Source organism: Augochlora pura, chromosome 10, assembly GCF_028453695.1.
Source record: "Augochlora pura isolate Apur16 chromosome 10, APUR_v2.2.1, whole genome shotgun sequence".
Lineage (NCBI taxonomy): Eukaryota > Metazoa > Arthropoda > Insecta > Hymenoptera > Halictidae > Augochlora > Augochlora pura.
Window position 1 is genome coordinate 6,722,931 of NC_135781.1, and position 21,928 is coordinate 6,744,858.

Here is a 21,928-nt window from a genome sequence, read left to right on the forward strand (position 1 = left end):
TATGTGATTAAATGAATTTTTAATATAACAAATTCTTCTTGCGAAATTTGAATGCATGTACAATTCTAAAGCTATATTCATGAGATAGACTTGCTTACGCATGCGTACTCGAGTATAAAGCTTTGTGACAATGTTCACGTGACATCCATTTATGTGCGTATGCACGCTGAAAATTGGTTTGCCGAAACCACCGCAGTGTCGTCCTTAGCTCAGTCTATGAGAAATCGTTGGGAACGCGGCCTAATTCCTTGGCTCAGTTGGCAGCACTGTCGGCCTCGTAACAAATCTCACCCATGTCGAGTCGAGCGCGAGAGACAGGAGCGTAAGCTTGTCCGCGATCGTTTGTCCGCGTTCGACGGCTCTTTCGAATAGCGTGTGTGCGATCGCCTGATAGAACGGTACAGCTGGGAGAAGTGGGTACGTGTCCGTTCAATCGAGGTTTTGTTGGAGAAATTCTGGAAGTGATAGAGAGAGCCATAGGGGGACGAGGAGAGACAGCGAGAAAGAGTAAGAGAGAGTGAGAAAAAGAGAAGAGAGGGAAAGAGAAAGAGAGATAGACAGAGAGGGACCGTGAGGGACTGTGCTCGGTTAATCCGGGCTCTCGTGTGTAGGCATACAATAGCCGATCGAGCGTACTGGTGGTGACATACGGCTGCGAACGGTTTCCTTAAACAAGAAGGAGAACAGAGGAAGCTCGCTTTGGTGCATGGTGGCTGTGTGCGTGTCACCGGGAAACAGTTCCAGAGCCGCTTCGGCGGCGCTCCCCGAATCTTAACCGCAGAATCAAGAGTCCTCCGTTCGCAGTGGTGGCGAGGCCTAGTGGTGTCTGTCTGTCTATCTGTCTCGGGCCACGAGAAGATTCAAGCAGTTGCATCGCGATCACACGCGGTAGGGGCCCCCCGTTTTGCTAATGGAGGTGACCGTTTTCGTGTGTGTTCGACCGCAAGGGAACAGGCCACGGCAATGCACGCCGTATTGACTGAAACACGATATTTCTCATTGACTATTCCTCCCGGCCGGCCGGGTGAGAACAGAGCCAGATCGAAATTGGCATGGAATCGTCCAGGGTCCTCGACACGACGAACACTCGCTGCTGCTCCAGTCTGTGATAACCACTAGCCACTTAGAAACAAGAGTAAACGAACGGGAGGAGGAGGAAAAGACGGAACGTGAAGAAGAAACGCGGCGGAAGAAGGGATAGAGCCTGTGTATGTGTGTGGTTCACGCGTGTTCCTCATTTTACTCCGTTTCCTTCATCAAATATATATATATATACACACACACATATATATATATATATATATATTTACAAGTGTAAACAGTTTTCGGAAAATCAGTTTTCGAGGTTAGGATAGCATGGGGATTGATCCCCTGAAGACATCGACCGACGCACCGTGACACCTGCGACTCTCCGCGTACACGGTTGTGTCTCTCCTGTTCCTCTCTGTGCCGTTGTCGACGTTATCATCGTCGTCGTCAACGTCGTGTCGTGCCGTGTGTGCGTTTCAATCCCCGTAAGACGCGTCTCTCTGTGTGTGCGTGTGTGTATATAGATTCTTCCCCCAGGAAGCCGCTGGAGTATTATATGTCAAGAAAATATGTCAAGAATGGGGATCGATCCCCGATACGATACCGTGCAACGTCGCGACCATTAAAAATCGACCGTGAAGCGGGGGAGGGGGGGTTTGTTATTCAACGCGTGTCTCTCTCGGGGGGAGAACCTTTATTTTTTTTTGATTTTTTTCTTTTTTAACCCTTACGTTTCTCTATCTGTCCCCGTTGGTTCGCCGTTTATACGATCCGTGTGTGCTTTCTCGCCACCTCTCTCGACAGTTCGCGCGGACACGGATTGTCGCCACGGATAATTTCGCCACAACGGAGGAGGAGACCATTGTCCAGCAAAAATGCAGAAAAGAGACGGTAGAGAGACACGCGAGAAAGAGTTCACGCTTAGCCCTGAACGCGACCAGGAAGCCGCGAAGAGGATCTCGCGCGGCAGCGGGAACGCGACCAGGTCCAACGTGCACTCGTCGAGGCATAGTGTCACGTCGTCCTCCAATGTGTTGATGGTTGGCCCGAACTTCCGTGTCGGCAAGAAAATCGGATCCGGCAACTTTGGGGAACTTCGGCTCGGTGAGTACCGATCGTTTTTCTTTCATTCAGCCCGATAGATTTCGTTTCATTTCTCGAGACTAATATCGAACGGGACTATTCATTCTATCGAGAATGTATCGAGATGCGAGGAAAACAGCAACGTTTATTTTAGACTATTTCGGATATTACACTTCGACACAAAAAGCTGGCGCACCCTTTACTGAACAGTGTAACTAGATTTTTTTCATGTACTTATTCGTAGACTACCAACTGTCAGATATATTTAAAATTAAAAATATCGATATCGATTGTCTATGAAATATCGATTACGGATGAAATATAGTCAAAATGGAAGCAGAGTTAAGTAGGAGTTCGAGCTTTAAAGAAATTAGTGAATTTATCGGAGAATTTAGTTGGAACGAGTGTTGTGAATGGCGCCTTGTTGGTAAACCGTGTCCAGAATACAAAGAAATAAAGGTTGTGCTATCTTTTTGTTTTGGAGTGTACAGCGTTCACTGCACTATCGCGCGAAATTGCATCGTTTAAACCGCGGCCAGCCGATGCTCTGCCACATTTGTCCCGTCCCTTCAGGTATGTTTATCTACAAACAAATAATCGATTTCATCCTGCGTTGCACAGCTCCCAGCTCCGCCTTTCAAATTATTTCTATAATTTTTCCTAACCTGCTACTGCTCTGTTTCGATTGTTATTAACAACGAGGAGTTTGCAGTCAAACGCGCGATACGTGACAGATGTAATCACAGTAGTGCAATGAAGCACTAGCAGAGTTTGACTCACAAATTATACGGTTAGTAAACATAAGAAGTTATTTATTGTCTATGTAATAGAATACACTTTTATGGGTCATGGATGACCCTGCCTTGCGCGTCACTGCGGGCGGTCCGAGGATCGGTGACACATAAAACAAAATGGAGTCACGTGATAGGGTAGCGACCATATTTAATCCATTAATTTTGTAATTACGTTTTTCGTACAATTCGTTACTTTTATTTAAAACTTAGTTCGTGAAATAATATTCTGAAGGAAATTCAGAATTCATGTAGAGATGGAAATTAAGTGTTCATTAATATCTCTAATAAATGATCATTTGGAACTGTGTATTTCCATTACAGTTCCAATTAGAAAGTTGAAGGTAGCAGAAAAAGGAACAAAATACAATCAATATTTTCTGTTGTTTTGGGGGTTGATAATAACTTTCGCGTTGCACTAACCGACGATGGGCGAGCGTTGCGTAATCAAGTTCGCCACAATGTTTACAAATTAAAACGTCGTACATCGAACACACGGTTTCCGTAAACGAATAATGCAATCGTAGATAAATAAATCGAATGTCGTATTGGAATGCTGACAGAAGTGACTCGATCATTTGTGTGCACATTATTTTTTTCGCTTTCTTGGTTCTCTTTTAGTGGCAAATTTTATTCTCGATCGTCTACTATAAGAAGTTTTATCTTAATTGGTTCTCGATGACACATTCTGTGTTGTCCCGATGCGTGTTCGTTGTCTTTTTGCGGTCAATTTATTTTGTATATATGTGTATAGTGCAAACACAATTTCTAAAAAAAGGAGACGGTACGAATGAAAAAATTTGTGGGAGTTGTTGAATGCGACGAACAGGTGTTCCGAGCCACACCCAGTAGGAATGTTTGAAGCATACCTTACACGCTTTCCAGTAATTACTTTTCCCTAATTTTCAGCCCTAAATCAAACTGAAAATGTATTTTGTACATTTTTATTACTTTAGAAAGATACTTTTATTCCTATGAAACAATTCAATCATTAACACTATCATCATTAAATGAATACAAAGAAATCTTCTAAAATTAATTCAAATATTCAGCATCTGTTGCAAGAAACAGGGTTCATTTATGGATTTTTCTATCTTTTTAATAACTGTAACGCGTTGAAAATGGTGTATCGGAATCCATCAATTATTTAATTTTTTCTACTCTTTTAAATACTACCTATACATTTTAGTTACATATGAATAAAATGCGCAGTCTATTAATCACTTTTCCGTAATTCACTTTTTAACTCTCTTAATAATACGTTGAAATTGATTCAATATCATCATTATTAAACGTTACATTGGTAAAAGTAGTATTAAGAGTATTTCACGCGGTTCGGCTTGTCAATTAAGAATTAACTAGCACGCTCGTACTTTCAAAAATAAACGAGGAATAAGAAAAAAAGAGCGAAGGAGAACACTGATCGGGGCACGTCAAAATATTTATGTTAGCAGCAAAGTTTGGAGCGTGGTGTTGCACGCTCGTTGTATACATTAATTACCCTATTCATCACTACACACCACCCCGACCTTTATGCGAGTAGTCACGATCACGATGACTTACTCTCGAATGCTTTAATTACGGTACGTTCGTTAAAGGGCGACCTGAATGATTAAGGAAACGTATACTGGTTGTAGAATGTGCTAATTGGAGTCCGGACTATTCCAATTTGTTCACTGCCGGCGAAGAATGCTTAAAAACGATCATGTTCGTTTGTTAATCAGAGAAATATCGAGGTTCGTAAAATTCATCCGAACCGAATTCGCGCGAATCGCAGTGTTTGGCTGATTTTAGCCGATCGATCGCGAAAAGACCGGCGATCGTTATCGTAACCGTTTTACTATAGTTTTCACGCGTTTCCTTCGAGCGTTTATCATGCGACTTTACATCACAGCCGCATTTTGGTCGGACCATTCAATTTATTCCTTGAATGTTCTTACTGTGAAATGATTTATGTGTTTACGATTCTTGGATGCAAATTCGTTGATCTATGATATAGTAAAGTGATTGCGAAGATGAATATACTAGTCGCAGTAGCGCGATCGTAGTTACAGTGATTAAAATGCTGGAATTTACTGGAGCTAATTTATTAATCGTTTAGTATCGGGTCACAGAAGTAGTGCAGATTTTTGTAGCTTCGAAATTGATTGCAGCCGGCTCGCAAGTGACCTAATTTGTTGCCTCGGTGCGGAATCGGAAAATCTTTCGTTACATTGTAACGCTAGAACAACGGGGCTTTAGGAGCGTCTAATTTGCATTTCAAATTAAGTAAATAGATACATCCACTGTTCGCAAAGGCATCTTTGCCGCCTCGGCACTGTAGAACCTCGATTATCCGAATTAATCAGAATGATATAATGTAATAGAACAATTATTTAATTATTTATACAATAATAATAATATTTATTAAACGGGATAGAAGAAGCACCTTTAGTTGTAGAAATATTAATGTGAAGATCGTATTGAATAGAAGAGTATATTAGTCTATTGTTACCAATGTTAGGTCTGTCACCTGATTTGAAAACGGGTATAACTGATGTAACTTTCCAACATGACGGAAAATACTTGCTTCTCAATGATTGGTTAAAAATAAGCCGAGTAGGATGTGATCAGATAAAGCAACATGTTTGAAAGAATACTGGAGGATTATCGTCCATATTCTGCCTTTTATTGACATCCAATGTGTTAAGCTTCTTAACAACACCACTAAAACTGTTGTCAATATCAGCAATGCAGGTGTTAAGTTTATTTTCAATGATAGCAATTCAGATTACTGCATGCAGAATCGCACAAGACACTGAAAAGATTAGCAATTACGTTATCATCATTCAGAATTTCGACCTGATAAAACATAATAGAAGACAAGTTGGTTGATTTACGGAATTAACGAGGTTCAAAAAAGATTTGATATTACTCTGTATCAACAATGATCGTTTCATTGGTATCTACATTTGATCAGTTTTCTACATTTAGAGCGCAAACTAGAAAAAGTTAACTAGTCGGATGAATAAAAATATTGTTCATATAATAGGCGAGTTCATTCTTTCTTTTGAATTAAATCGATCAGATTGGGAGGAAAGTATGGTGGAAAAGTATCGTACACGGATGAAATACCAGAAATTCCGATAGTCGTGGCTCTAATTTTTATTAATGTATTTATGAAACAGAGACTCTGCAAACCGTTATTTTGACGATTGAATTCGCTAAATTTGTAGTATAAAGGATCACGACCAGATGTCTGCGTATAATTAATATCGTGCGATGATAATGTTTACAATGATCGCATTGAAAATACCGCCACTGCAGTCCAGTGACGTTGTCCGATCCCCCGGTGTCTCGCATTCATCGTGTTATCGTTAAAGTTCACGTCTAACGCGTGACGTAATTCCACGTGATAAGTTTATATCTTTTATCTATGCTAAGAGGAAGCCGAATATAGAAGTGTTTATGTTTGCCGGGCGATTATTAGCAACGCGTTACCGTCTTGTTACACACGTCTGCGCGTTCCTCAAACAGACCGCTTGATATGTCTGATTAACAAGCTTGGTTTACTCTTTCTTGAACCCGCAATCGATGTTTCGCGACGATCGAGGCGGTTTAATCGGGACGAGTTAATTGGTCGGGCGGCGCGTTATAGCAATTTCCACGGGTTTATTACGAAATGGCGAAGGATTTAATTTTCTTTCGCCGAATCTTCGACTTTTCTTCATTCGCACTCGTTTGCGAGAATGTTGATGAAGCGTTTGCTATAAAATAATTTATACAATTTTCGAGCAGCAATGGGGAACGATTTCTCGTAATTTGCGTACGCAGCTTCTTCAGTATTATCTCGTTTCCCTCTTGGCGCGAGATATTACCGTAAATATCGCTAAAAGGAATTTTCTTTAGCACCGATTAATTCCTCGAAGGTAATGGACAGAGTGAAACGATAAGCTCTGAAACGAGCCCTTCATTCCCCATGCCTCCATTTTGTAATTTTTAGCGAGCATGTTCTGTAATTTCAGATCTTGATTTCCAACGCTCCCTGGACAATGTACATGTGTTCAATTTATTTTACCAGTAGGACCCGGTCGAAATAATTGCGTTGCGTGCCGGCTGTGTTTTAAAATAGAGTAATTATGTCCTCCTCTCTTTGCAGGCCGCCGAGGTCCTCGCAGGAGGAATAAATTTCTGTTTATCTCGCGTCTTCACGAACTGCTTCTCAGCAGTTCGGAACCGAGAATTTAACCGCGATATATTTCGCGTATTATAAACTCTCGAGAATTTTCTTGTAAATAATAATTTCATTAGAACATGTCCCATTCTAGGAATCTAAATAATTTGATGAATTATGGTTGAGATTCTCGTAGTTTCTTCGCGACATTGAAAACAACTTCGTAGCTTTGGATCTTCGATCGAAAAAGAACTGTTCGAAACACCGCTGTTAGATAAAGTAATAAAAGGATCTTATCCTTATCCCGAGGATGATTCCTCCATTTTGTTTACCTACTCTCCCCTGAAACAGCTAATCCTTGCTATTGCCGACCACGCGACAGCGGTTTCCGAACAAGTTATCGCCGTTAATCATTCAGCCGAGCAATTCCTGTCCAATTATTCCTCCAACGAAACATTCACGATCGCGATTCCATTCATCGAGTTTTCCTCTTTCACGGATCGTCTGCGGAGACCGGGGTGCGCCGCGGAGCTGCATACCGCGTTACAAAAGCTTGTACAATCGCGTTAAATCGTTAAAGTCTGCGTCGCGAGTTGGTAAGAATGCCTAAAGCAAACGGTCGCGCGTCAGCGGGCTGATTGTCGGCGGATATTGTTTTCACCGCGAGTCGGACTTCCTATTAGCGTTTTGTCGGTAAAAATAGTATATGCGAAGAGAGTAAAGAGGGAGAGGGTTGGGGCGGGGTAGGAAGGCAGAAGTCGAGATTTTGGCAAGCGGCGAGAAAAATTCTCAGCCTCACCCGGGTGATTCATCCCCGTACGATCCAGCCGCGTGTGAATCCTCGTTTAGTTCTTCCGCTTGGCTGGCTTCTTGCAAACTGGCCGACAAATTGAGACCGTCGAATAAAATCCAGGTAAACGCGCTTTCTTGCCAGATGATCGTTAGGTGTGGCTGGATCGACGGGTCCTTGTTTGTTGTCTTGGAAAGCTCGGCGACCTGCTGATCAAACGGGGCGCTGGATGAAACGCGGTGCTTCATAGCTACCTGCGGTATCTTTTATTTGGGAATTAGGGAGTAATCAGCTGCGTCTTCTATCTGGCTACCTGCTACTTTCCGTGGGAACAGTTCTCTTTGGAAAGTTGTATTAATTCACCCTTTGGGCGATACATAGTGACTGCTTGGTGCTTTTTGAGCAACGTATTTCCTTCCATTTTATTTTAGAATTTGTCGTAACATATATCCGATACAGTGTTCGATATCGTACATTTAAAATTTGCAATTTTGAATTACATTTTCGCACATGTACATACGCCTCTTTTGACCTTTTTTGTTAAAAATAACAAACAAATGACTCTGGTTTTCTGGATTTTCTGAGGCGTCTGCCAGTGCTACGCAAAATTATAAGCTAATATCGATGTCGCGTTAACCAAGTATTGTATTATGAAAAGGGTGACTGTGTAATTCAATCATGTTCTCGTATGTAGAATAGCCGAGAAACACTACGATTGTTCTTATATGTGTGTGTGTGTATCTGTTCGATTGAAACCAGGTACATAATCATGCTCGATAAACAGTTTAATTTATCAAGCACGAGTCGTCCGGATGCGTCTCCGCTCGTGACTCATTCTTTCCGCACATGAACGCTAATCTATGTTATTAATTTTTAGTGACTGTTAGTAAAGCGATGATTACCATTCTCGGTGTGTCACCGATTGAAATCCAGTTTTAGACCGACGCGACGATTACCTGTCAGCCGAGCTATGCTACATCAATCATCGTCTAGTCTCGTCGGATCGTCTCGAGACAGTCGACGAAGATTTCCAACTCGGTCAAATGGGTCTGGATATTATTCATTATTTTTTTAAATTCGGAACGAGGAGCTATTTTAGCGGAATCGATAGTCGACTGCGAATTTCGATTCGTTCCCTTTTTGGCGATCGTTAAAGATAAATTAGAGGAACTTTAGAACCTAGAAACCAAGATCAATAGTTTCAACTAAAACATAAAATTATTGAGAGAAGTCGATCTTAACTGGTACAATGATTTTCACAAGAATGATTAGTATACTGAGCTAATGGTAGACCCTAAACAAAAAGAGCTAGTGTAGAAAATGATAATAATATTTATTGATATGTATAATAAATATTGCTAATAATAATGAAAGTAATAGTAATAATAATAACAATAATAACAAATTACTATATTTCCATGAAAGATTAAAATTAGCAGTCCACGCTTGACGCAGGTTGAGTTCCTTCGACGATGTTAATTCACGGCTGACGTTATTGTCGTTAGTTTAGCGACATTTATCTTTTGATAAGATCGCACTGCCGTGCGCGCTTTAGAGTTCGGTTGCGTTTCGAGCAAGTGACTCATTCTTAATATTAAAGTGTTGTGTCGCGTGATTGCAACGCGACCGCGGCTGTCGCGATCGAGCGTCAAGGAGGATTGTCGTCGATCTTTTCATCGTGACTTGCGATCCTGCTTCCTGTTTGCCATTCGTTTTTTCCTTTACTTTTAAATTATTGTTCATTTATTTTTTATTCCATATTCCCTCGCTTTATATTTTTTGTAGCGCTTATAGTTAGCAGTGATCGATTCTGAATGTCTTTTACACACTTGGATTCATGAACAGTCCTCATCGTTTACACCTAATTGGCACTATCGTAAAAGGTCAATACAACAAGAGACAAACGGTTTCTTTTACTAAATATTTATCGAGAATTAAAAAAATCAAAGATATGTATGCAATGTTTTGTTCACATTTTTCGCATACCGAAAAATGACGTGCCGGACAAACTGTGTTCGCCTCTTAGTGTTTTCGTTCTGTCCTTTACTGTTGCTCATCGTTCAAAGTTTCACTCATTTGTTCTCCCAAAGTATTAGATGTCAGCTTCCATCGGCACAAATTAGAATTTTATTAAATAATAATAGAACACTATATAATACAATTACGATGGATTAGAATTATATTGCTCTATAATTCTAAGTAGTGCAGGCACATAGAAATTAAATCCACTTCTGAAATAGACTTGGACTCAATTATATCCCTAGAAATAGCATTATACGTGTAGATGGCGACGTAATAAAATAATTTCTGCTATCGTGGCCGCGGAGGATTTGTTATTCGCTCGGAGACTCGTATATCTTGGAGCCCTGATCTTATACTTCTCGACCGTCAGCGTAAACGTGCGAGCAGCCGAGTTTAAAGTCCCACGGAGTCGCAGAGGTATAAAATATTTAAAATAGCGTAAAGTGTGCTACGCTTTTCGCCGGAAATTCTGGCGGCGCCGCCGCCGCGCCCTGGCCAAACGTAAAAGGAAAGCCGAATTTTTATTAGGCGCATGGAACTCATCAAAGTAAGTAAAATTTGTCTGGTCGGGCTGGTCCATATTTTACATATCAATTTTCTGCAGCGGATACTCCTGCCAGAAGGCGTATTTACTGAATATTTGATATTTTAATGAATGCGACCGGCCCCTCGGATCTTCGTCTCTCGTAAATCATTCCCCAGACTTCAGAATGTGTGCGATCTGCTCCAGAACTTCCACCAATTTGCTTAAATCTTAATACAGTTCGCAAAACCAACTTCTTCTTCAAATTTAGCTTTTGTAACTCACCTGTAATTCGGCTGCGACACTTGATGGCTCTTAAAATCCGCGAAGTGAAGCTAGAAACTTCATTTCACTAATTCTTCCCGATCGAAATCCTGCAATGGTTAGTCTTGTGGATCTTATATACTCCAAGGACAATTATGTATATTGTAACAATTCGTATCAGAAGCGCATAAAATTCGCAATCTGCTAATGGTACTCCAGTGTCTCTAATCCTCTCCGAGCAGAAATTTTTGCATATTTGATTTCAAATTCTACGGTGGGTTCGAGATATTTTACATTAAATCTTTGATCAGGTGGTAGTTTCGAAAACTGTTCGTTGTAGTATTCGTTCATTGCAAGATATCGTACTGTGTAATGGAGTTGGCCACTCCTAACGTAAATTACCTATAATCCTTTAAGCGACCTTCCCGACACCTCTTAGCCCTAAAAGACCGCAAATTTGATCGAGAACGCTCGTGTTTTATTTTGGCTGGCCGACAATATCCGAACGACCGAGCTCCTTGAAATCCAGTCACACTAATTTAGCAGACAATGGCGGCTCTGTTTCCGCCTCTCTGGTGATCAATATCGGGATTCGATTCGATTCTCGTTGGTGCAAAACAGGGACAGGATCCGTCCGCGTCGGCGTGCATTTCTTTCTGTCGAGATTTCGGGTATTGTGTCGACGCTTCCAAATCGAGAACAATTAACGGGCAACGCCGTTCATTATCTTAATGCAACGCGGTGGGAGACGCGATACCAGTTTTGCCCGCCAGTGTTCCATTAATACTAATTGCGGAATGGTCGCTCGAGGGCAGCGTTCCGTTTCGCGTTATCCCATTCACGCGTATTGAACGGGTATTCTTCGCGGGGTTAGGTTCGTCGACACGATACCGAACAAAGTTTCTTGCCCGCCGAGGAAAAGTTCGTTTTGCGATCGCGTGACCGGAAATTTCTGCGGGTGACGTCCACGCGCGCTGTCCTTTCTCTTCGCCGCGAACGCGTTCTCTGAAACTTTTCCAGAAAAATTCTGGTTGCGATGGCACACGTTGTGCCATATGAGTTTTTTTAAACGCCTATCTAGCATCATGCAATTATGTAATTCATTTATCATAAATTTCAGGTTCTGTAAAGTAACTAATTGAAAGTAATCATGTTGTGCTTATGTAATATTACTCGCATGTTCGTAGCCTGCAATAAGAGTATAGCCATTTTACGGATATCTTAACATGGGCAAGGGAAACGACCGCCCTATTCTACTTAGCCTTTTTCATCATGTTTTGATTCCAGATTTTTAATTATTATTGCATAAGTTATTTTATTCTTTTCGTCCGATTACCTTATTGGTCTACCGTTTACTCGTAACTAACCCCTTAAAACATACTGACGCCCCAATAACTGTAGAAAATATTTTTGTGTCCGAGAGCGCGGAAAAATAAAACGATCCCGAGAGAGCGTCTCGTTCCATTGAACTTCGAAATGAAAATTCATCGACTCTTGTTTGTTCCGCTGCAAAAACATGGGCACGGCGCGGCAGCAAAACTTTCCGGATAACCCGATATTAGGATTAGAGTTGACCGACATACGGCTGGCAACATTTTTTTATTTTGTTTCGCGTTCGCGAGCAGAGTAATTGAAGTTCTATGTGTACAACGTTCTTCCGCGAGGAGGGAAAATTCGCTTAAAGCTCGCGAGCAGAATGAAAATTTCTTTGGCCCCGTGGTAGGAAACGGGGCCGGCGCGCTTTGTGCGGTTTGTATGCCTATTATGCGACGTTTCTTTGCGGGTGCATCGTCGGGAATGTAATCCGAGTTCTTTATCTGGTCGAACGAGATCGTTAATTCCATTGGACGTGGACCGTGTCTGCCGATGATGCTTCCTCGGGGTTCGTTACTTTCCTGCCGCCTTTGTCTCTTCTCGGGAACCGTTCTTCCTCGCTTTGTTATCGGCGCATCAGGATTTCCTCAAATAATGCCGGCGAATTCGTCTCTCCGGCCACTAATTTGCCCAAGGATGTGTCTTTTAAGAGGGTACTCCGGTCTGGAGCTACATCGTTCCCTTCTTCTTTGGGACTTCCCTTTTTTTTTTTTACAAGAAAACGGGTGACCATTTTCCACTGACATTTTGTACATACTTTGAATAGTACTCGAGGTACAATACATGTTCACTGCACTGGTTCTTCTAATAGGTTTTACAAATATTTCTCGAACGAATATACTCGTCGCTCACAGTCGAACGTAGCTCAAAAGAGTCAACAAACGATTCAGTTATTTGTTCTATTATTTGTAATTCGATTAGATCGACTAGGAAATTGTAATTTGTGTGCCCATGTATTGTGAAGTACAGGCGAAATAGGGACCTCTGTCCTAAACCCGGCGAGAGATTAGCATACGCGTCCGTACAAAGTAACCAAAGTAATTCCGAGCGGACATTTGGCGTCGAATGCGACGAGAAAAGGATCGCAACGCGAATTCAGCAAAATGTGATCCCGTAGCCCGGTGGAGCGGGAAGCGAAGATAAATGCACGAGAGTAAGGCTAATTAAGGTGAAGTTACGTGTACCGCTTACGTCACAGACATCTCCTCCGCTTTAACAAGTCCCAACGAAGAAAAGACCTTGCCGGTAGATTAGAGGCATTTCCTACGATACTCGGACTATCAATCTGGTCAACAACTTTCAAGATCGCTTCGTTACGCGTTCGCGACTTTAAATCACTTCGCGTCACGAGCCACCGTTGTTACGTCAACGGCGATAAAATCGTCCTTGGATACGGAACTACCGGCGAAAAAGGCGACCACCTCTGCCGAACGTATCCCTATCTCTATAGGGAACTTAATCGGTTTGGAGAACATCCGTCGCGACCGAAACTTCCGCGAGCTATACCCCGTCGCTAGGTGTATTAATTGGCGCCCGTTTGACGATCGGCCGGAAGGCGGGATCGAAGTGACTTAAACTCCGCTACGAGGTTGCTTAGCTATTGTATACCCTCTCAATTTTGCATTCCGACGGGATACGAATAGCTCCGAACTTTGCAAGAGCCTAAACTTTCTAAGTGGCATTAATACTCGCCGTGCAAACGTTCTCACAACGAACGGTGTCTTCAGATATTCCTGATTTTCGACGAATTCTCGATATATCAATTGCTTTAATCTCATCAAAATAATAAATCCGGGCACATTTTAAAGTTACAAGCTTTTATATTTGCACTGCGTCGTTAGTTTTGTTCCAACATGTATTCTCGTAATGTAATAGATGCGAAACTGAAGTCACGGATTTTGGACTCTTTCCTAAGAATGTTACAGGTTGAAACGTCTGTCACTGCATGGACAAATTTTTCTCGTGACCGATCTCAGCATTGATTTGTAGATCGAAGTGTCCCCTTTGCAATGACCCCTTGAACTTTGGTTTACGATTTTTTTTACTCATTTTATTGAGCTTTGAATGAAAGCTGGAATGGCGTACACTGTACAGGGTATACTTTGTCTTTAAATAACTCTCTTGCAAAATGAATGAATATTTAATGAAGAATAATAGATGCAATCTTATTAAGTACCATAATTATACAACTTTGATTGTTGTGCATAGATTCAAAGAGGCAATGTGCAGATGGAGGGTCGAGATGTTTTTCTAGAATGCAGGGTATGCGATAATCCAATCGCGGACATTATGCACTCGTTGCTCGCATGCGACCATAAAGCGCAATAAAATAAGAGTGTTGAACCACTTTAACTTAATTTGTATCGTTATCGGCGGTCTAATAAAACTGTTGCTAACTGAGCCATGACTCTATCTATCCACGAAGCGTTTACATTAAGGAGCAAAAGTGAGCTCACCTTCGCACACTACGCAACTTTGGATTTTTATACTGGAATATTTGCCTCTAATAATTTTTCAATGTTAGAGGGATTGAATTATTGTACGATGACTGAAATACTTTTCTTTTTTAATTCGACTGTTACTTGAAATGAGAATAAATAAAAAATTCTTCTTCTTTAAAATATTTCTATCTCATTTAAAATATTTCTCAGCTTATAAGAGAAATCGATTCGTTCGAAGTTCTAGACAGAAATCTGCCTTTAAAAAATCGGTAATCCAATCCGCAGCAGTGAAGATCGGCATTGCTTACAAATAAAACAATTGTGCCACGTGTATGTAGTCGTGCCAATGGCGACGGTCACTGCATCCGTCTTATCTTAATGCCGCGTCGCACGGTAGATTTTTCCTTGATTGCGGTCCGACAATCGGCAAAGATACGCTATCATTCGTTGGCCATAGGCGAGAGCATCGGCAACGATGCCTGTTCGCAGGAGAGCAATACGCTCGAGGAGATCGTCTCGTGGCGGACCGGTCGCCACGTGGTTCCATTAACTTCGTCGCGGGTGCTCAGTGTTATCAGTTTATCACTTTCGCATAAACGCATTTGCCGGTCCGGGCCGTGTTGCGGTCATTCCACGTTCCCCGTGTTCCTCGAATCGCCGTATCGACCAAGCAAATTGCTTTCCAAACCGATCCGCCTCAGAGGAACGCTTTGCGGTTCTCGATCACGCTCAGACGTTCCCTTTCCGTTTCCTAGGCTCCGCAGAATCTTGCTATAGAAACACAACTTGTCCCCCCCACTGTTGCACTGGAAAACAGCGAGACGATTTGGTTTAAATTGGTATTGGACATTACTCGGATTATTTCGTATAGATATTTACCTCGGATAATTATCCGAATTGATTTTTTTTAATCGAATATTTTATTCGAATAATTTATCATTCCAATAATTTTGTATTTAGAATCTGAGAATTCTTTTTATATTATGTACAATTTATGAAAGTGATTAAAACAGAAAAGACATTTTCCTCTGACATAAGTTTCTTTACAATCAAGTTAGTCAATTTTTATTTTGCATAAATGTCCTCGGTCTACTTATAAACGTTATCGTACGACGGATCAAATATTTTCCATTACTTTCAACGACCATTGAATATCTTTTGTCTCTCTTTACCAGTGTAATGATTAAATACAGGGAGGCCTTGTTAATGTGCGTGCCGGAGAAAATGAGATACAGAGACACATTAAGGGGAAGTAATGAAGAGAGCCCTTTTGAATTTTCCTCCAATCGATGCCCTACTTGCCCGCAATATTCTCCTTCGCAAACATCGCGGTGACCTTCCAATAATATTTCCCGTCGCGCAAGAGACCAGATCAAGAACACGGAATTTCATCTGTTAATTCGCACCGCGAATTCAGTGTTCAAGGCTGATATCATCGGGAAACCGCAAGAGTGTTTTCTCGCTGCGTCGTCTAAATTAATTAAATCGCTGCGCCAGGAGACAGCGGAGGCGTCGAAAGACATAAGAAATCTGCTGACACAATCTACCGCAATAAAATCGATAACACCCGGCGCGGAGAAGTGCACGCGAGGAAAGCAACGTTCGATACGAAAGCGTTGTTCGGAAGCGTCGCCGGGGCTGCACACAGATTTAACAGCTTTACACCGCGATGACGTCAGCGCGTCAGCTGATCGAGTTTTCAAGCGTGCGACGTTCTTGTCGCCGACCGCTCGGCGAAAAGAGAGACGGCAAGAGAGAAAAAGAAAGAGAGGGAAGGGGGGGAGCTGCGAAGCTCTCTGAAACTTTACAGCCGGCTTATTACCGATGCGTCGCAGCAACCTGCGACCTAAAGCGGTCGTTCGCGTGGATAACACGTTCCCCGGACTTGAAAGAGGGAATCGATGCGAGGCGAACCCTTTCCCTTGCGAAGGGCGTATGTATAGACGCCCGGTAAAAATGGACGACGCTCGAACAACAGTACTCGACACCCCGTAAAATATTTCGTACTTTTTCGAGCCGCTCGACGCTTCCGATTCGATGCTGCGATCGAAAAAATAGATGATGTTATATGGCAAGATAAGGAGGAAATTGTTAAACGAAGGGCTATTGTCCCAAGTTCCAAATAAGAGAATGCGTTGAGTGGTCGATTCTCAATGGAAAGCATTTTAATACATATTTTAGACTTGTGCGTTCCTGTAGAATTATCTCTCTTTATGATCGATCGTGCTATCAAGATAATAACATTAAAAATAATATTCATTGATATATATAAACCGTTAAGTCCCTTTGATACAAACACTTTAAGAAGATCTATAGACAATAGCAAGAAAGAGGAAAAAGAAATATCGTGTAAAGGAAATGGAAAAATAAAGATAATAAACGAAGAATTGATCGTTCTGGCTATATAAGGTGAGCATGAAAAGATAGTGAACTTCAAACTAGAAATATTACGAAAAGAATACAGTTCGGTGGTTTAATTGTATAAAATAGAAAGTCACAGTACATTTCGTTTATTTTTTAACATTCCTATTGATGCGACGCTATTTAAAATTAATTAAGAGTATATTGAACCGAGAACTCGTCGTGAGATTGTTTCCATTGTTATTTCGTGTTTCCACGTAAAATTATCTGCGTCTTTTAAACGCTGGAACAGCCCGTGCGTCAGCTACATTAGGCCTCTGCTTATGGCCGATGAAAAATAGATTGTAAAGAAGGTTGCTGGGACAATGTAATGTCACGTTGGAAGTGGATGAATGAATATAACAATGCCCGGGGTTCGCCAAGATACGGTTATGAATTGTAAAATGCTGTATCCCGAAACAGATTACAGCTTCCTCGTGAAAATTATTCCGCCGAATTTTCTGTACACTTTTCCCAGTATATTTTCATGTAAAACATCACACCAGAGATAAACGCGCAGCTTGTATGTTCTTTGAAACACATTCACGCTTTTCCGAGACGTATTATCTCTGTTCGAATATTTTGTTCGAATAAAATTTCGAAATAATTAGGCTAATGCTTAGCTTTGCGGTATTCACGCTTTTTCCGGTAAACTTTCGTGTAAAATATTCCGCTAGAGATAGACGTATCTATCTACGGAAGACACATCCATTGTAAGGAGCTTAACGAGCATGGGAGAATGTATTCATCGCAGGAGGCAGAGTTATCGCTGCTAAAAGGTATGTTAATTTGGATCGTTTCGAGGAGAGCGAGAGAGAGAGAGAGAGAGAGAGAGAGAGAGGGAGGGGGCAGGGAGACAGAACCAAACAGAAGTAGGAATAAATCCCGAAGCAAATAACCGAGGAAATGGAACAGATTCCGCGGGGCTATTATACCTGGGCCGCGCCGTGAGCGACATTAACATCGCAAGCCGGCAATAAAACACTGCACACTATTCTCGGGTTATGGGTTACTCCCTGGAGCCCGTCCTGTAACGCTACAACGAGGGTGTGTCGCGTATCGCTTCCAGGAATCGACTTTTTAACGCGACCGAAGCTTTGTCTGCTGGTTTCCTTAAAATAGAGAGGAAATTCCAGCTGGATGCATTACCGGAGATGGTTAATGTGCTTGAACCGGTACAAAGAAACCACCATTGCCACTCCATTAACTCGCAGCCCTCCGTTTTCTCCGAAATGTCGAGGCATTTCAATGGAATCACAAATATATACAAGTTCGATAACTTGAAAAATTATAGAAACAGAACGTGCCGGTTTCAAGGATATCAGCCCTTAATCCTATAGAACCAGTGCTTAATCCAACATAATCTACTCAAAGTACCGCGAGAACCATCCACGGAGTACTCTTCTCTCAAATGTGTACGGTGCCAAAGAAATTCGGAATGTTTCCCATTCCCCGTCTCTTCGAGCAAACGATTACCGACCGCCGGCGAAGGTTTCCTCAAAGGATCCTCCACGGGCACCGGTCGCCATGCTAAATCCATTGAAAACGATTTTCCGAGGAAGGCTCAATGCCGGGTGAGCGTCATTTTAACGAGTATCTAGAATCTAGAATATCCAACTTTAAAGAAACTCCGTCCCCGCTCCGTGAAAGCAACAGTCTCCCTTGAAAAATCGAGCAGCACGCACAAAGAGGGGAAACGAAAGCGTCGACTCGTATGCAATTTAGATGTCACCCTATTCAGAGGCGGATCCTTGACGCCGGCTGACACCGCGAATATCGCGGCACAGGATCGCCAAGCCGAACGTCGATTCACGATCTGGAATCGATAATAGCGGCCTCGACGACTAACAACCACGGGTCGCGAGCTATTGGCCTCACTTTTTCTGAGATTTTCCCGATGGGTTGAGGCGCGACACCTACGTCCAACTCGGAACGAGCTAATGGTATCCTCGATTTTCAGGTCAGGGGGCTAACAGCCGTGATAGTTAACGCTGCATGCTATAGCGATCTATGAAGTGTGATTTTTTTGGCTCCAGTTGCGACTGGAATAACGATTTTTATGCAAAATAAGAAATTGTCTGATGTGGAAAACGTTGGTTTCTGTTGCAATTGATGCAGTTTTTAGATTACACAAGGATATGCAATCGAGAAAGTTTTTAAAGCTTTGAAATAATGGGTTTAAAACGTGCCGCAGTATTACTTGTTTGTTTCTCAATATAGATAGCACCGTTAAGTTATGGAAGATTGAATAAATTCTCAGACGAGAGTAGTGCATTCGCACTGTTGCATTCGCGATTACGAGTATCACGAGGTTTGCCTGTAGTTGTCTATAGCCGCGCGCTGCAGAATTGCTATATTTGCGGAGGAAACAATGTGGAATAAACTAAAGAGTTCGATAGAACCGCGATCGACATCCTCGGAACAAGGGGGCTAGGCGAAACAAATTGTCGGCGTGTGTTGGACAATATCGTTTCGAGACTGCTCGATATTATACTATTTGCGTTTGAGTCGCTGCACAGCCGCGTAACCACGCCTATGCAATATTTATGGTAAAACGACCCGCGTGAATCAGTGTGTTTCCTTCGGAGGCTCGAACGGGAAATTCGCAACTGGAAACGTCGTTCTATCAGCTCTTTTTAGAACGGATGATAATTCAGCACGGGGTTCGGAGGATTCGCACATAATAATGGCATCGAAACCGGAAACGTTGCCGCGTTCATTGTAAAATACGGCGGAATCCAGCCTGCCGAGAATATAGTATAATCACCAGCGATATATCTCGGACGCCATGCACGTAATTACCTATGAATATTAAAAAGCGTTTAATCGGTTCTTTGATCAACCGTAAATTCGTGGTTTTCGTCGGCGTAGACAGGAAGGAGCACGGCTGTTTGAACTTTCGTACAGTTAACGTTGACGCGGCTATGCCCGATGAGAAATGTTACTCGAGACAACAGTCACGAGACAATAGACCGTGAAGTCTTTTATTTTCCGTGTTCTCTGAACTGTGAAGTCTGCGGGCCATCATATTCCTTTGAACGGTAGTCTACCGTGCGTGTTACATTTTATTATCGCGTTCGTTTCGTAGTTGTTTATGCTGATGTCGTTATGCGTGCCCGTCGTTTTCAATTACGTTTCAGTTACCTGTTCGACGGGAAAACTGGGGCAAAATTTCGTCGAACAGGCTTTCGAAAGAATACGAGACAGCCTGATTCGTTGAATTTCGCGCAGACGTGTTCCAACTTCTGGCGGAACAATTTCGTGTAATACGATTTACAGTAAATTCTCCGAAATTGAAAACAAAATGTGCGATCGTCAACAACTATAAAAACGAGGCGCGACACTCGAATGATAGTATCTCCGTTTCTCAAATTGTTCATCTTTGTTTACATGCTGAAGGACGATTCAGGATAATTTACTGTACACAGAATTATTGCGGCAAGTTGCGTCATTCACTAAACAACGCATAGGTTAAAATAAAGACTGCGTTCTTTCTCTTTCGATCTTTTCTGAACTGTGCATCCTGCGAGCAAAAAAAATCTCAGAAAATAGACTGCGAGTCTATTTATATCTGAAATTCTGCACTCGACCCATTCAAGATTCAAAGTTTCTGTTCCATAAAATGTGTACTAATACAATCTCGATCCAGTTTCTATTTAAACACAACTATTTTCAACGTTAGATCACGTTATATTTTAATTCAAGAATAAACCTATGCCTGGTTTATATATAAGATTAAATTGATTTTTGAAATAGTAAAGCAGCCTATAAATATTTTTATCCTCTCTTGCAACATATAATTTGGCGAGTAAACTATTTTTTACTTTACTTGCCGGATCTGTCTTTTGCCTTATTTTATTTTACTGGATCTCTACTGAATGTGACGTGGTTGGAAGCTACCCGTGGATCGCTTTATCGCGCGAATGGTGTAAAAAATATTAGTCAGCACACGGCTGAAACCAGAACCGGTTGGGAATATCGTCCGTTCCGGGCTCGATGTTTCGCTACGTGCTCGTCTCGCGTTCGGAACCTTGGGCGCTGGCAGTTCGGAGGAGACAGGAAGTACGAAATTCCAAACCGTGGGCCCCAGAAGTGGCCTACTGTAAAACCGACCTTCCGGTGGCCGCCGAGGGGGTCGATCCGGAGGGGGGGGGGGGTTGCTGCCGTCGTGTTCCCACGGTCATGTTCGGGAAAAACTGATCGGAGGAGAACGTGCTCGAAATTCATCGACCGATCTTACGGGCCGATGCTGTCGCCCCGCTGCCATCAAAATAAATTCATTAGCAAATTCGAGGCAGTAGGGTAGCGGAGCCAGTTATTGTGGGGTAATCAATTGCCGTTCCTTTTGTTCATTTTCTGGCATAAATGACTTTATACTTCTTGTATATACAAGGTACACCGTTAGTCCAAAACTCAATTAGTTATTTATTCGTTAAAAATAACATTTTGTAGAATATGAAATTTATAAAACTATGTTAAATAAATTAAATTTTTAACGCGCCCAGTTGTTGAGACTCAGTATTTATGGAGGGAGCATAATAACTCAAACACAGTATTTAGGGCGGGAGTACAGTAACTGAGGCATAGTAATTGATTTTTGTAGGTCATAGGCATACACTAACTGGCTCTAGACCATTATTTTCTTTTTCCTAACATTGAAAGGAAATTCGATGCTTGGGTCATAGGAAAATTTATATCGATAATAGATACTACGAGATTTACCTATGAGTCACATCCATAATGTCATTTAAATTGCTAAAGTTGTGCCTAGTAGCGAAAACTCTTAAGGGCTGCCAACAGAGCACAGTAATTGGCTGCTCTTTCCTACCGGTAAACAATCTCGTAACGTATTCCCCAAAGGTTTCATCCCGTCCATATTTGTTCTATCCGATCGGGGCCGTCCTATCCGCGATCCAATTTGCCTTGGGAAAAGCCGCTCAACTCTCCGCGATATTCTTCCTTTTTAATTCGCTTCCCGGGTTTGCTTTGCCTTTTCGTTGCTTCTCGGTTGCTTGCGTAACTTCGTTGGAAAACTGCGCGAAAATTGCGCGTCCTTAT

At 42.0% G+C, this 21,928-nt stretch overlaps 1 protein-coding gene across 8 annotated transcripts in view; it reads left to right on the forward strand.

Annotated features, from left to right (window-relative positions):
- The first annotated feature begins 240 nt into the window (after positions 1 to 240).
- Gish (casein kinase I gish) overlaps positions 241 to 21,928 on the forward strand; it is a 109,367-nt gene continuing 87,679 nt past the window's right edge. For 7 of the 8 annotated variants that reach the window (XM_078192995.1, XM_078192994.1, XM_078192997.1 and 4 more), the window contains exon 1: positions 1,289 to 2,133. In XM_078192995.1, coding sequence (XP_078049121.1) covers positions 1,905 to 2,133 — 229 coding nt within the window. In that variant the 5' untranslated portion in view covers positions 1,289 to 1,904. Of the gene's footprint in view, positions 1,209 to 1,288; positions 2,134 to 21,928 lie in introns of those variants that run through there. The other variant, XM_078192993.1, reaches the window with a different exon arrangement.